This window comes from Stenella coeruleoalba (assembly GCF_951394435.1).
Source record: "Stenella coeruleoalba genome assembly, chromosome: 15".
In the NCBI taxonomy this organism is placed as follows: domain Eukaryota; kingdom Metazoa; phylum Chordata; class Mammalia; order Artiodactyla; family Delphinidae; genus Stenella; species Stenella coeruleoalba.
The window spans coordinates 17,667,883-17,683,438 of record NC_137161.1 but is presented as its reverse complement, the minus strand read 5'-3'; the positions used below and the strand labels follow the sequence as shown (position 1 = coordinate 17,683,438).

The following is a 15,556-nucleotide window of genomic DNA, read 5'->3' as shown; positions in this document are numbered from 1 at the left end:
AATAATGGACAACCTGGAAGAAATGGACAAATTCTTAGAAAAGCACAACCTGCCAAGACTGATTCAGGAAGAAATAGAAAATATGAACAGACCAATCACAAGCACTGAAGTTGAAACTGTGATTAAAAATCTTCCAACAAACAAAAGCCCAGGACCAAATGGCTTCACAGGCGAATTCTATCAAACATTTAGAGAAGAGCTAACACCTATCCTTCTCAAACTCTTCCAAAATATAGCAGAGGGAGGAACACTCCCCAACTCATTCTACGAGGCCACCATCACCCTGATACCAAAACCAGACAAGGATGTCACAAAGAAAGAAAACTACAGGCCAATATCACTGATGAACATAGATACAAAAATCCTCAACAAAATACTAGCAAACAGATTCCAATAGCACATTAAACGGATCATACACCATGATCAAGGGGGGTTTATTCCAGGATGCAAGGATTTTTCAATATACGCAAATCAATCAACGTGATATGCCATATTAACAAACTGAAGGAGAAAAACCATATGATCATCTCAATAGATGCAGAACAAGCTTTTGACAAAATTCAACACCCATTTATGATAAAAACCCTGTAGAATGTAGGCATAGAGGGAACTTTCCTCAACATAATAAAGGCCATATATGACAAACCCACAGCCAACATCGTCCTCAATGTTGAAAAACTGAAAGCATTTCCACTAAGATCAGGAACAAGACAAGGTTGCCCACTGTCACCACTCTTATTCAACATAATTTTGGAGGTTTTAGCCACAGCAATCAGAGAAGAAAAGGAAATAAAAGGAATCCAAATCGGAAAAGAAGAAGTAAAGCTGTCACTGTTTGCAGATGACGTGATACTATACATAGAGAATCCTAAAGATGCTACCAGAAAACTACTAGAGCTAATCAATGGTAAAGTAGCAGGATACAAAATTAATGCACAGAAATCTCTGGCATTCCTATATACTAAAAATGAAAAATATGAAAGTGAAATCAAGAAAACACTCCCATTTACCACTGCAACAAAAAGAATAAAATATCTAGGAATAAACCTACCTCAGGAGACAAAAGACCTGTATGCAGAAAATTATAAGACACTGATGAAAGAAATTAAACATGATACAAATAGATGGAGAGATATACCATGTTCTTGGATTGGAAGAATCAACATTGTGAAAATGACTCTACTACCCAAAGCAATCTACAGATTCAATGCAATCCCTATCAAACTACCACTGGCATTTTTCACAGAACTAGAACAAAAACTTTCACAATTTGTATGGAAACACAAGACCCTGAATAGCCAAAGCAATCTTGAGAACGAAAAACGGAGCTGAAGGAATCAGGCTCCCTGACTTCAGACTATACTACAAAGCTACAGTAATCAAGACAGTATGGTACTGGCACAAAAACAGAAAGATAGATCAATGGAACAGGATAGAAAGCCCAGAGATAAACCGAAGCACATATCGTCATCTTACCTTTGAATAAAGGAGGCAGGAATGTACAGTGGAGAAAAGACAGCCTCTTCAATAAGTGGTGCTGGGAAAACTGGACAGGTACATGTAAAAGTATGAGATCAGATCACTCCCTAACACCATACACAAAAATAAGCTCAAAATGGATTAAAGACCTAAATGTAAGGCCAGAAAGTATCAAACTCTTAGAGGAAAACATAGGCAGAACACTCTGTGACATAAATCACAGCAAGATCCTTTTTGACCCACCTCCTAGAGAAATGGAAATAAAAACAAAAATAAACAAATGGGACCTAATGAAACTTAAAAGCTTTTGCACAGCAAAGGAAACCATAAACAAGAAAAAAGACAACCCTCAGAATGGGAGAAAATACTTGCAAATGAAGCAACTGACAAAGGATTAATCTCCAAAATTTATAAGCAGCTCATGCAGCTGAATAACAAAAAAACAAATAACTCAATCCAAAAATGGGCAGAGGACCTAAATAGACATTTCTCCAAAGAAGATATACAGACTGCCAACAAACACATGAAAGAATGTTCAACATCATTAATCATTAGAGAAATGCAAATCAAAACTACAATGAGATATCATCTCACACCAGTCAGAATGGCCATCAGCAAAAAATCTAGAAACAATAATGCTGGAGAGGGTGTGGAGAAAAGGAAACCCTCTTGCACTGCTGGTGGGAATGTAAATTGATACAGCTACTGTGGAGAACAGTATGGAGGTTCCTTAAAAAAACTACAAATAGAACTACCATATGATCCAGCAATCCCACTACTGGGCATATACCCTGAGAAAACCAAAATTCAAAAAGAGTCATGTACCAAAATGTTCATTGCAGCTCTATTTACAATAGCCCGGAGATGGAAACAACCTAAGTGTCCATCATCGGATGAATGGATAAAGAAGATGTGGCACATATATACAATGGAATATTACTCAGCCATAAAAAGAAACGAAATTGAGTTATTTGTAATGAGATGGATAGACCTAGAGTCTGTCATACAGAGTGAAGTAAGTCAGAAAGAGAAAGACAAATACCGTATGCTAACACATATATGTGGAATTTAAGGGAAAAAAATGTCATGAAGAACCTAGGGGTAAGACAGGAATAAAGAGGCAGACCTACTAGAGAATGGACTTGAGGATATGGGGAGGGGGAACGGTAAGCTGTGACAAAGCAAGAGAGAGGCATGGACATATATACACTACCAAATGTAAGGTAGATAGCTAGTGGGAAGCAGCAGCATAGCACAGGAAGATCAGCTCCGTGCTTTGTGACCACCTAGAGGAGTGGGATAGGGAGGGTGGGATGGGGGGAGACGCAAGAGGGAAGAGATATGGGAAGATATGTATATGTATAACTGATTCACTTTGCTATAAAGCAGAAACTAACACACCATTGTAAAGCAATTATACTCCAATAAAGATGTAAAAAAAAAAAAAAAAGCCTGGGATGTGGCTGGGGTTGGAGTGACATCTGAAGGGGTGATCAGGAGCCAGCCTGTGGCTGAGGTTTCAGCGCATCTGTTGGTCAGTCCGCACCCATGGTGAGGGGTCAACGTATGCTTAGAGCTATGCTTGGACTTGGCCAGAAATAAAACTTCGCCCACAACCATGGACGTGGGCAAAGCTACGTGACCTCCAAATGGACTACACGCATTCCCTTGGCCTCATTAGCACCCATTCAACCCTTGGCCACAGGGAAAAAGTCCTAGCTATTGCCTGATGTGAGTGGTGCTGGGATTATAATGATGATGTGGGTACAGCCAGGTGCTGGGCATGCACGGTGATTAGGAGACCACCCTGCTGTCTGAGAACTCACTCTATAGTGGCGGAGACAAGTGTGCAAGCTGAACATCGAAGCTCCGTGTGAGGTCTGTACAGCGAAGGGAGTGTATGACTCTGCTTAGGCAAAACTAGACTACAAGCTTGATTTCCATATGGCATCAGTGGTGTGGGACACACTGTGGACCACCCAGTGGTCTCCTCCCTCCCTTCCCCGCCCCGGCTCCCCGTGGTCCAGAAGAAGCCTGCCCCATGGATGAGGATGGAGAGGCCGAGTCAGCTCAGAGCCGACAGTGCCGGCTCCCTGCTTGCAGAACTTGTGTGTTGAGCCTGGAGCCCAGGGGGCTCAAAGTTGCTTAGCTGCGGGAGTGAGGGGCACCCAAGGCCTGCGCTGGGGATTAAGGATTTAGTCTAAAGAGCAGATGTGAGAGAGAACACACAGTCTTTCGGAGGCCCAGCGGCGAAGTGATAGTCCCTTTAGACCTTCTCTGGCAGCCGCTGTGAGAGAGCAAATGGTCACACTGAATGGATCGTTAATTCTTCCTGCGGAGTTCAGAGCAGTCCTGGGCAGCTGTAGAACAAGGGAAGCCTTCACAGGAGCAGTCAGTGTGGAGGCAGCACAAAAGCCTACCAGGGATGGCCTACAGGTCAAATGATGCCAGGACAATGGGAAACAGCCTGGTTGGTGAGGCAGAGGCCAAGGGCGGGGCGTGACCAGCAGCAGATGCTAAAGCTATTGAAATGCAGGAGGCAGATCACAGAGGGGAGGGTCAGGGCCACACAGGGGAGCCCCGCTGAGAGACAACTGCAGAGTCCAGCCAACTCGGAGACCCCACAGCGGGGGCAGGGGGGCCAGAGGGATTCTCTGGGATGTTGGCCCTTGGTCTTGGCCGCCTTGAGGTCTGTTTGCTGTAGAGGCACGGCTCTGGAAGGTGGAGCCCCGCCTGCTGCCTGATGCTCAGGATTTCCAAGCGCATTTCCAAGTGTATTGGTTTCCTAGGGTTGTAATAAATTACCAAAACCTGGGTGGCTTAAACAACAGAAATTTAGAGGCTGGAGGTTTGACATCAATGTGTCAGCAGGGCCGTGCTCCCTCTGAGGCTGGGTAGAAGCTTTCCTCGCCTCTCCTAGCTGCTGGCAACCCTCGGCACTGCTTGGCCTGTAGATGCATCACTCCAGTCTCCACCTCTGTCGTCACACAGGTTCTCCTTGTGTGTCTCTGTCTTCACCTGATGTTTTCCTTTTCTTGTAAGGACACCAGTCATATTGGATTTGGGGCCACCTTCATGACTTCATCTTAACTAATTACATCTGCAAAGACCTTCTTTCTAGATAAAATCACCTTCACAGGAACTGGGGGTTAGTTCTCCTTCAACACATCTTTTGTGAGGGACACAATTCAACCCATAACCCCAGATTATGCTGAGTCATGATTCAAACAGCCTGGGAAGGGGCTGCAAATGGGAGGGAGGTCTTAGCATTTCACTAAGTAAATTCAAACAGGAATGGTGTCAAACGGAGAGCACACAGTAAGAGGGATGGGAAACTCCTGCTTGGTCATGGGCTGAGTGGAACAGGAGGCTTCTGGAAGGACAGTAGGTCCTGGCTTTATTAGTCTGAACAGCACAGCGGGATGTACCAGGGGCCAAGGTGTCCCTAAGGCTCTTACTCAGAAACATAATCCAATTCATTCCAACTGATTTTGGCCAAATTGATCCCCTAAGGGGTGAACATGGTACCTGCCACAAAGGGGCAGGAATGGGGAGGGGAAGAGAAGATTTGACCAGCCGGGGCAGCTCTGCCCAGATCATACCTCTGGAATATGCAGCTTATAGCAAGTATCAAGGTGCCTGGAAAGGAGAGAAGGCTTGTGGGAGGGAGAGAGAGAAATCTATAGCAGGGATTAGTGAAAGCATGGGCAGGATCAGAGAGAACACGCAGCACAGAATTCAGATTAGTGCAACGCAGCTGAGTGAGGGTAATAAAACCAGCAGTGGGAGCCGCATCGATTGTTGAGATTCCAGCCAAATCCACCATGAACATGTTTTCTTTCTTCCAGCCTTTGCCCCTTGGCTTTTGAAAGCAGAAACACTGAATCACCGTGTTCTGTACTAAAAGCTGATCTACCCGCCTCCCCAAAGGATGGATAGAAAAGCAGCTCTGCTATTAGCAGATGATAGAGGGAAAAAGCTGAGGTCCGGAATGTTTGCCCGGTCGGTTCTCACTCACACGGACACAGAGTCTGGGGACAGGTCTCTCTGGGATGTGCGTGATTCCTGTCCCCAGCCTGACCTCTCTTGGGTCAGCACCATGCGGGTCCAGGCTGGGTACTGGGCTCAGCAGGGCTGGACCAATGGATTTTGGGGAATCCCATTCAAAGGCTCCAGAGAATCAGTCTCTAGGAAGCTGGGCAGATGGGGCTGCATGGAGTTCAAATACCGGACTGAAAGCCAGTGCTCAGTGACTCACAATAAACCTAACAAAATGGTAGATGGGGGACTTGACGCATCACAGGGTGGAGGCCGAAGGTAGGGTGGGGCGGTGCGCCGTGCCTGGCACATACTCTACCTGCTCATTTATTAGTCCATTCGTGCATGGGGCCAGGTAAATGACCACTATACATGTGCTGGGCAGAGGGAAAGAGGTGACAGAAACCAGACAGTTCCAAGACAAGCGCCTGTAATGAGAATGTGTGCCCTGTTGGAGAGGAACCCCACTCAGGGCTGAGGGGGTGTCTTCGGTGCCCACTGGCCTGGCCAGTTGACCATCTTCTTTAGGTGCAGCCTGAGACAGTGGGGATCTGGGAAGGCTTTGCAGAGATCATGCTGTCTGAATTTGATTCCAGGGGGCGAGTAAGGCAGACCATGCAGGGAGGTCATCCAGCAAAGGGAGCAGAGTGTGATAAGGCAGGTCCTATGTACATAACCAGTGTGAGTGTGGCGCTGGGCACCAAGGAGGAAATGGAGGTGGGGAGATGGGGAAGGGTCAGCGACTAGAGAGCGAAGGGCTTTCGAATCAGGCTAATTGTCCCCGAGCACAAAGGGAATCTTGGGAGCATCTTAATCAGGATCAGACTCTTATTTCGGGGTGATCGCTTGTCTTCTGTGGAGCGTACATCGGAAAGGACCAGCGTGATGATAGGGAGACCACTTTGGAAGCTGTTACACTAATCTGATGAAGACTTTATGAATCTCAAACATGAGTCGCAGCAGTGAGCAAGAAGGGAAAGATGCAGAAGAGATTTCGGAGGCAAATATCGGACAGACCTGATGACTAACTGAATATTAAAGACAGGGAGAGAGAGGTCAAGGATGACGCTGGATTTCTGAATCTGAATTTTTTTTTTTTTTCCGGTACGCGGGCCTCTCACTGTTGTGGCCTCTCCAGTTGCGGAGCACAGGCTCCGGACGCGCAGGCTCAGCGGCCATGGCTCACGGGCCCAGCCGCTCCGCGGCACGCAGGATCCCCCCGGACCGGGGCATGAACCCGTGTCCCCTGCATTGGCAGGTGGACTGTCAACCACTGCGCCACCAGGGAAGCCCCTGAATCTGAATTTAATGGCAGTTTGGATAGCAGACCGGAGACGCATTTCTCCTTGGTCTAAGGAGAATATCCCAAGAGAGAAAAAGGTGTCGCGAGGGCCTCAGTCTCTTACATGCACCTTGCTTGGATGCTTGCTTTATAGGAAACACAGACATTCGCATTCTACAGGAGAACACTCCACAGGGGACAGGGCACCCCAGCAAGATGCCTTCCTCTTCTGCATTGTCTTTTGAGTCCATTGGGAGAGTGGTAGCAGAAGCTGGCAGTCAGAATGGTGTTCCAAGACCCCGGTGTCTGTCAGGCTGTGAACATCTGCTGTAAGACTACTGACAAAGGTGACACTCTGGTGCACTTGACTGAGTACTCGACTCCTTCCCTGCTTCACAGAGTCTGCCTGCAGCCACTTGGGCAGCCAAACGGAAAAGCTGAGGAGGTTCTGCGGTGACCACCTGACTCCTGACCACCACCTGCCTCCCTGACCGCCAGCTGTTCTTCAGGTATTCCACCCCTATTCTGCAGGTGCAGCCCCGGACTGTGCTCTGGGACCAACTGAAGCCTCCGTCAAGGGGAACTGGAGGATGCCCAGGTCTAAGGACTTCAGCATCGTGCTGCCTCACTCTCCATCCTGCTCTTGCTTTGGGCCATCTCTGCAGCTGGGGTTGCTGCGCTGCTGTGTCCAGCCTCCCACCTGGTATGTCCCGATTCCCTAATGAGCCCTGGTTTGTGAATCCTGCTTGGCACTTTAGGTGCCTCAGACCTGGGGCTCTGGTGGGTTCTTACCTCTCACCCCCGTCCTCTGTGTTTCTCAGGCTGGGCCACAGTTCTGGCCCAGCCACCTGCCTGAATGTCACCAATGTCGCCAGATTCTCTGCTTCCCTCCTCTCTGGACCTCAGTTTCCTCACCTGTAAAATGGGTTTAGGATAATAATGACAGCACAAGTCTAAGCACTTAAAGTTTATTTCTTATGTATTCCTCTCAACAACTAGCAATTATTAGTGTTCCCATTTTGCAGACAAGGAAATGGGGCAAACTGTGTAATCTCTCTGAGGCTCAAAGTCCCACAGCCAGTATGTGATATAGTTTTTGAGGCACAGCCCTGGATCATGGTAGTTCTCGGTCCCAGGCATGTAATGGGTGCTCACTAATTCTGGCCATGGGTATAGAGCATAGCGGGTAAGATTACAGACTTTCCAGAGACCTAGGTTCAAATCCCGTTTCATCATTTCCGAGTTGTGTGATTTTCAGTCACCAGAGCCTCAGACTTCATATCTATAAAATACAGTTTCCTTATCTATAAAATGAGAATGCTAATGGTGCCCTACATGGTAGAGTTGTTGAGAAGTTTCAGCACATTAATACTATGAAACCCTCAGCACATTCCACGGGACGTAAGAAGGATGTAACACATATTTACTATTTTGTTGTTCTTTTCATCATCATGTTGAGCACTCCTGGTGCCACTGTCCCCCAGAGCTGCCACCTCTCTCCAGCCAGCAGGCTGCACTCCTACTGCCTGTCTTCCACCTCTCTCCGCCAAGCACAGCCCCATCATGGTGCATGTACAGGTTTAAGTCTTTTCCAGAGAGCTTCATCTGGTCCCCCTGCCTCTAGCTCCTCTTCTCACACCATCCATCAACCCCTGCCAGAGGGCAGAACCTCCCTGGGAGGGTCGCTCACTCCCCAGGATGTCCAAGCCTGCCAGGGGCACCAGGCATCCTGCTGGGCCTTCCCTAAGGCTGCCGTGCTTCCCCATCTGCTCTCAGCCACACAGCCTTGCCCCAAAGGCTCAAACTCTTTCTACCTGGATCCAAGATTTACAAGACATCCCTGGGAAAGTTGCTTTAGAGGCAGTTAGCTGCAGAGCAGTCCCAGAGAGCATATTATGGCCTGTATCCTGTCACTGTGGCAAGGTCCTGATTTAAAGACTTGCCAGGAAAATAACAACAGAGAGTTTTAACATGAAGTGCAAAGGAGGGAATGGTAGAGTGGAGTTGCACCTGGCACCCTCTCAAACCAGGAGCCCTGCTGGAAATGCATCCACTTTGTCTGCTGACCCTGGTCATGACTGAGCCAGGCAGGGCAGGGACTCATCCTTACTACATCATAGAAAGGAAACCAAGGCTCAGAAAGGCTCAGTGATTTGCCAAAGTTCCCCAGTTTTAAGGAACAGAGTTTGGGCTCCACGTGAGGGCTTGTCCCAAGGCCCTCCTCCCCAGGGAGAATGGACAACGGGCACTCAGCATGGGCAAGGCAGTGACTATGGGCCAGCCTGCGGGTTCAGACCCGACGGAGCAGGGCTACCTGGCTGACTTTCGGTGCATCCATTCTAGCCTCCAGATTGGGTGCTGCCAGTCTCCTACTCGGCTCAGTCTCCCAGAGTGCCCCCTGGAGGCCTGGCCAGGCTACTGCAGGGGCTAGAAAAGCACTGTTTCAGTGATGGTGGGTCTGGGGTCCACCTGGTCCTTCAGCTGAAATGTTAAATAACTAGTCACCTGTTCACTGCAGTCGCAAGTCATCCCACTACAGAAAAACACCCAACCCTGACCATAAGAGGTTTTACCTTATTTTTTTCGATGGAAGCGTCCCTGGCCTCTGCCCACTACATGCCAGTAACGCCTCATACCCAGCTGTGACAACCAAATACATTTCCAGATATTGCTGAATGTCGCCTGGGGGTGTGTCTAAATGGAATAAAAAGAACTGAACATTTATTGACCCTCTGCACTCTGTGCATCTATGCTTCTGTCTACCAACTAGGCTCACAGATGGTCAAGCCATTTTGTTAGTTTTTTTTAAATTTTTAAAAATTGAAGTATAGTTGATTTACAACGTTGTATTAGTTTCTGGTGTAGAGCAAAGTGATTCAGTTTTATATCAATATATATATTCTTTTTTCAGATCCTTTTCCATTATAGGTCATTACAAGATACTGAATATAGTTCCCTATGCTATATAGTAGGACCTTGTTGTTTATCTGTTTTATATACAGTAGTTTGTATCTGCGAATCCTAAATTCCTAATTAGCTCTACATCTGCGCTAAGATGACAGCCACTAAGCCACACGTGGTGACTGAGCACTTGAAGTGCGTCTAGTGTGAAGGAGGAACTGAATTTTAAAATTTATCTCCAATAATTTAAATTGTAACATGGGAACACTGTAAAGTATATTTTGTTAAACACAATGTTTATCTTTTTAGGATAATACTTCATTATTAACTGTTTAAAATGTAGCATCTGAATTGCAAAATGCTGTAAGTATAAAATTGACACCAGATTTCAAAGACTTAGTGCTAAAAAAAAAAATGCAACATATCTTTCATTAGTGATTTTAAAATATTGCTTACATGTTAAAATGATAATATTTTGTAGACATTGGGTTAAATAAAATTTATTAAAATGAATTTCACCTGTTACTTTTTAACTTTAATGTGACTCTAAGAAATTTCAAAATACAAACATGTCTGAGATGCTATATCTACTGAACACAGTGCAACTCTGGAGGTTTTCAGCAGGGGGTGCTTTTGCCCCTCAGGGGATATCTGGCTGTGTCAGGAGATGTACTTGCTGTCCTAGTTGGGGAATCAAGTGCTCCTGGCATCTAATGGGTTTAGGGATTTGCTAAACATCCTACAGTGCACAGGACAGCCTCCCACAACTAAGACTTATCTGTCCCCAAATGTCACTAGTGCTGAGGTTGAGAAACCCTACCCTAGAGCATGAATTCCTTGAAGGAAAAGTCAGGAAGACCTGAAGAATTAGTCGGAGTTATCACACACAGTTCTCACCATTAATGATGGCCAGGGGTGTTGGTAACCTTGCTTCTCCTGATGGAGAGAAGGAAGCCCACACTAGAGCAATGACTCGCAAGAAGTGACTGAGCTGAGACTCGCACTCATCCACTCACTCTAAAAGCCAGCCTGCCCCCCTTGCTCCACAACCGGCTTCCACAGTCCTCTGAGTTGGTGCTGATGCGAAGAGGCTGCTTGTATTCACGGTCTAATGTCTCCATTACTCAGACCCGGGTGGTTATTATTCACATCAGCCGTTATTGCTACCAGGGGATGAGCATTAACAAAAACGCCCTTGGAAAGGGACAGCCTGCTCGAAATACTCGCGGGCACCTCACCCATCAAACGAGGCTGAGAAAGGCGTGGAAATAAATGCAACACAATGAAATAAACCTGTCAGAGAGGGAGCGTTCAGATGCCTCAGAAGGCAAGAGGTAAAACAAATGTGCCTGATGTGGGACTGACTCTGTTTAAAGAAAACATTACAGGACTGCGGACTTGAAGACAGCCCGGAAAGCAATGGCCCAGCAGGAAGGGAGCTGCTTGCACCCTCCAGGGAAGCACTGTTTCCTTGGTACACTGGGTGTGGGCACGTGGTAGGAACCACTCTCTTCTCACTGTCACCGTGCATCCGTCTGCAACTGCCACCTCCTTTGGGGTGAGAGTGAGGCTGGGGGCCTTTGATGGGTTGGGGTAGGAGCCTGACATTTGATGAAGGCCTGGAGAGCAGGGTACTCTCTAGGGTCACCTAATGTAATCTTGAGTATGACTCTGCAGTAGGTGTGACGATTCATTTTGCAGGTGAAACAAAGGCTGTGCAACTTACTTGAGGTCATATAACTAGGGAGTGGCTGTGACGACATTCCTAGGGTGTTGATGGTGACATGCTGGGCTATGGGGCTTGACGGCAGGCACAAAGGCGGGGACAGAACTTGGCTGTCGTGAATGCTGTGAAGGCTCTGCTCAGATCTCCTTTCCTGGGCGGGTGCGCTAATCGCCAGCTGGTGTGGGGGGGTGCTGGCTGCTAAGAGCTCACAGCCACCTCCTTCCCTGCAGAACTGCCATAAGGCAAAGTGAAGTTGCCTCGCCAGGACACGGGCAACGGCTAAACTGACACAGCGGCACAAATGCTGGAGCCCCTGCCTCAAAGTGGGGACGCCCCAGTGATAAGAGTGCACACTCCAGAGCCCCCGTGGGCTCAGCTGACACAGTCTCCGCATCCTCCCTTGGCTTCTTCCCCGCCCCTATCCCATCTCCCTCACTTTCTTTCTTCTGAGAATACTCATCAGTGAATAATTTGCACAAGAATCCCCATCTCAGGCTCTGTGTCTGGGAAACCCAGGCTAAGACAGTGAAGCAGTGAAGCAGTGCTTCACTGAGCAGTGAAGTTTCCGAGTTTGGGAAAGGGGGTGAACAGAAGTGGACCATGAGGTCCTGGACGGCTGGACTCATGTCATCCTTGCATGATGTATCCCCTTTCCCACCATGACACACTGACCAGTCAGGGACTAGCAGAGAGGAGACCGCTGTCTGAGCAAGAACTTTGAGAGAGGTGCCAGTTAAAGATCTGAAATCTCTAAGAAACCTCCACTGACCAGGAAGGACCCCCGCAGTAGAGATCCCTATGTCAGCAGGGTCTCTTCTGTCTCTGGGGCTCCATGATGGGCATCAGCGTCTGATGGGTTCTGCATCCCAATCTTTGAAGAGCAGCGGAAGTTTATATGAAATGAGATTGAAATACAGTGTGCTACAGGGAAGGGGCTGGTATTTGCTTCAAATAAATACCTACACTATTTATTTAGACTGGGTGTTCCCATAGCACCCTTTTTCATATTCATTATCTTGTTTCATCTCAGGATACGGCTGCAGAAGACTCTGCAGGTGCAAAGTCTGTAAGAAAACGGTGGTGCTCCCTAAGAGGGAAGCATTATTACTCTTACTTAACAGATAGGAGAGGTGGGAATCATCATACTGAAGTGACCTGTCCAAGACAAACGGCAGACGGTGTGGGGGTCATAGCCAGATCTAAGCACAGATAAGGTAGGTCAATTTTCCCCCAACCTCAGACCACAGCTCAGCTGTCACTTCCCCTGGGAATCATTCCCTGGGCTCCAGGTATGTTTGTTGGTTTATTTTGAACACCACACATCTCTTCTTTGTAGCCTGACTCAGAGTTGCAGCTGTCCATTTATTTGTGTAGTTTTTTTCTTTTTTTTGGATGAATGGCTCTTTCCCCTCCCCCAAAGGTACAGGAATAGGTTTTCTTTTGCTCATCACTATATACCTCAACGCTTAGAGCAGTGCCTGGCACATAGTAGGTACTGTGTATGCGTTAGTAGAATGGGTGAATGGATGAATAGATGGATGGATGGATAGAGGGAGGGAGGGAGGGAGGGAGGGATGGGGGGGTGGAGGGATGGCTGCGTGGGTGGATATGTGGGTGGGTTGGAGAGACTGCCAGTTCCTCTCGGGTGCACCTGGCCTCCAGGGACCACTGAGCACAGGCTGCTCTCACTCCCCTCCCCCCCGCCCAGGGCTCTGGTGATCACCTGTGGTGAGAAGGCAGAGTGGAGTCCCCGGGGTCACCTGGGCGCTGCCCATTGGTGCTGACCACAAGGAAGCCAGTCCCCAGGCAGCATGCAGAAGAGAAGGAGAGAAAGAAACACACATGAACACGTGCAGTACCATGAACAAAGCTGCAATTCTCGCGGCTCTGAAGAGCTCACGCTAAACAGCAAAAGAACATCATGATCTAACAAAACAGGGCCTGAAATAGATTTTTTTTAATGAAATAATAAGAGTCACCATTTATCAAGCACCCACCACATGCCAGGGACTCTGCCAGGCACTTCACATACAATGTTTCTAAGACTTAGAACAACCCAGAAAGGTCAGTATTATTATAAACGAACCCATAGCCTTTCCACCCAGACATCTTCTCCCCGTCTTCCCTTTCTTAGTAAATGGCGTCACCATCCACGTAGCCACGCCGTCTACAAGCCTGGGAGTCGTCCTTTACCTCTCCTTTTTACTGATCTCCCACTTCTGATCACTTGGCATGCCTTCTTAATTCTACTCCAGAAAAGGTACTGAAGCTGCCCCCTTCTCTCCAATTTCATCTCCACTCTGTTCAAGACATCCTCCTGTTTCGCTTGGGTTATTGAAGCAGCCCCTGCTGGTCCTCCCGCCTCCAGTCCTGTCTCCTTCAGTCCGTTCTCCATCCTTCAGTCGAAACGCATCAGTGACCCTGTTGTGCTCCAGGTCAACTTCAACCTCCTTAACCCAGTTCACAGACCGTCAGTGATGAGTTCCCTGCCCGCCCCTCCAGCCTCTCTCCACTCCCACCACCGCACTCTGTGCTCTGTCCCGAGCACAATAAACTCCTTTCCCTCATCAGCAGCGCCCCCCGGCCCACCTTCTGGTCGGCAGGCCTTATCTAGGCTGGTAACTTGGTGTGGAAATACCCCCTTCCTGCCTCTTCACCTGGATGACGACTGTTCATCCTCCAGGTGTCGGTTCAGAAGTCCTTCGCTCTGGGAGACCCACCATATATGGGTCAGTGCCCTTCTTCTGTCTTCCCCGAACACCCTGGTCTTCCCTTCCCCAAGCAATAACCTCACTGTATTTTAAGTGGCTGCCACCCCCGCAATTCTGAGTCTCCTTGAAATCAGTCACTGTCATTTACAAATGTCCTGCTGTGGCACTGTGGTGGAGCTGCACAGTAGGTACTCAGGGTATATCTGTTGAATAAATGAATGAAGGAAGGATGAATCAGAAAATTGATATAACTTGCTCAAGGCCACAGAACTATGAACTGGCAGAGGCAGTATTCAGATCCTGGTTTGTACGACTTCAATGTTCTGTCCTTTTGAACCCACTACTTGCCTCTCGAAACTGAATCAAAAAGCAGGAAGGTGTCCTAGGCCCCGTCAAAGGCTGCGTGTTTCTCTAGTGATTCATCAACAAAATTGTATAAAGTCCTTATACAAAATGGAGAGAGGGGTAGGACGTCCCAGACCAACTGAGAAACAGGAAATACATAATTTCAAAAATTCACACAAATGGCAAGCTTTACCAACAGCTGTGAAATACGTCAAACTGTAACCACCAGTCAACGGTAATCATAATACTCCTCCCTCAAAGGTATGGGGAACTTCAACATTTTCAAACCACATTCCAAGTCCAACTTCACCCCTTTCAAATCACGTTCTAGTTTTATAGGAAACTACTATAGCTGGTAGGCCAAATCTGGCCACCCACTGTTTTCTGTGTGCCCACTGGTGAAGATGGTTTTTACACTTTTTAATGGCTGGGAAAAAAAATAAAAAGAAGAGTAATATTTTGTGACACATGAAAATTAAATAAAATTCAAATTTCGGTGTCCATAAATAAATTTGTATTGGAACACAGCCACACTCGTTTTACATGCATTATCTACGGCTGCTTTTGTGCTACGATGACAAAGTGGAGAAGTAGTGACAGAGACCATATGGCCTGAAAAACTGAAAGTCACTATCTGGCCCTTCACAGAAAAGTTTGCCGACCCCTGTTCTAAGTGCATGTTTTTAGTAAATGTGCCCCCAACCTTTTGAGGCAGGCAAGACAGAGACTGCTGGCCTGGCATGTCAGAAAAAGAAATAGAAGGCTGAGAGAAGAGGTGACTCAAATCCCCATCTGGCCTCTTTCAGCAGCCTCCTACCTGTTCTTCCCTGCTCCAGCCTTATCCTTGCCTCAGTCTCCGTTCTCTGGTCCAGTTTCTAAGCTGTAATTAGGGTAGCCTTCGCGACAAAGGCAGCCTGCCGAGCACCTCCAAGGGCTCGCACTGTCTCAGGACAATCATTGCTCCTCTAGACGCCACGGGGCTAATGCAGTGTCCTCAGTGTCCTGGCCTTGCTTACCACTCCAGCCTCACCTCTGATCCCTCCCAGCCTCCTGTGGTCACACTGGCATTCTAGC

The 15,556-nt window shown here is 47.6% G+C and overlaps 1 protein-coding gene across 1 annotated transcript in view; it reads right to left on the bottom strand.

The window, feature by feature from the left end:
• Positions 1–15,556, bottom strand: part of PTPRT (protein tyrosine phosphatase receptor type T) — a 1,078,581-nt gene that overhangs the window by 182,629 nt on the left and 880,396 nt on the right. The window contains 1 exon segment of the mRNA XM_079943946.1: positions 13,150–13,206. Coding sequence (XP_079800072.1) covers positions 13,150–13,206 — 57 coding nt within the window.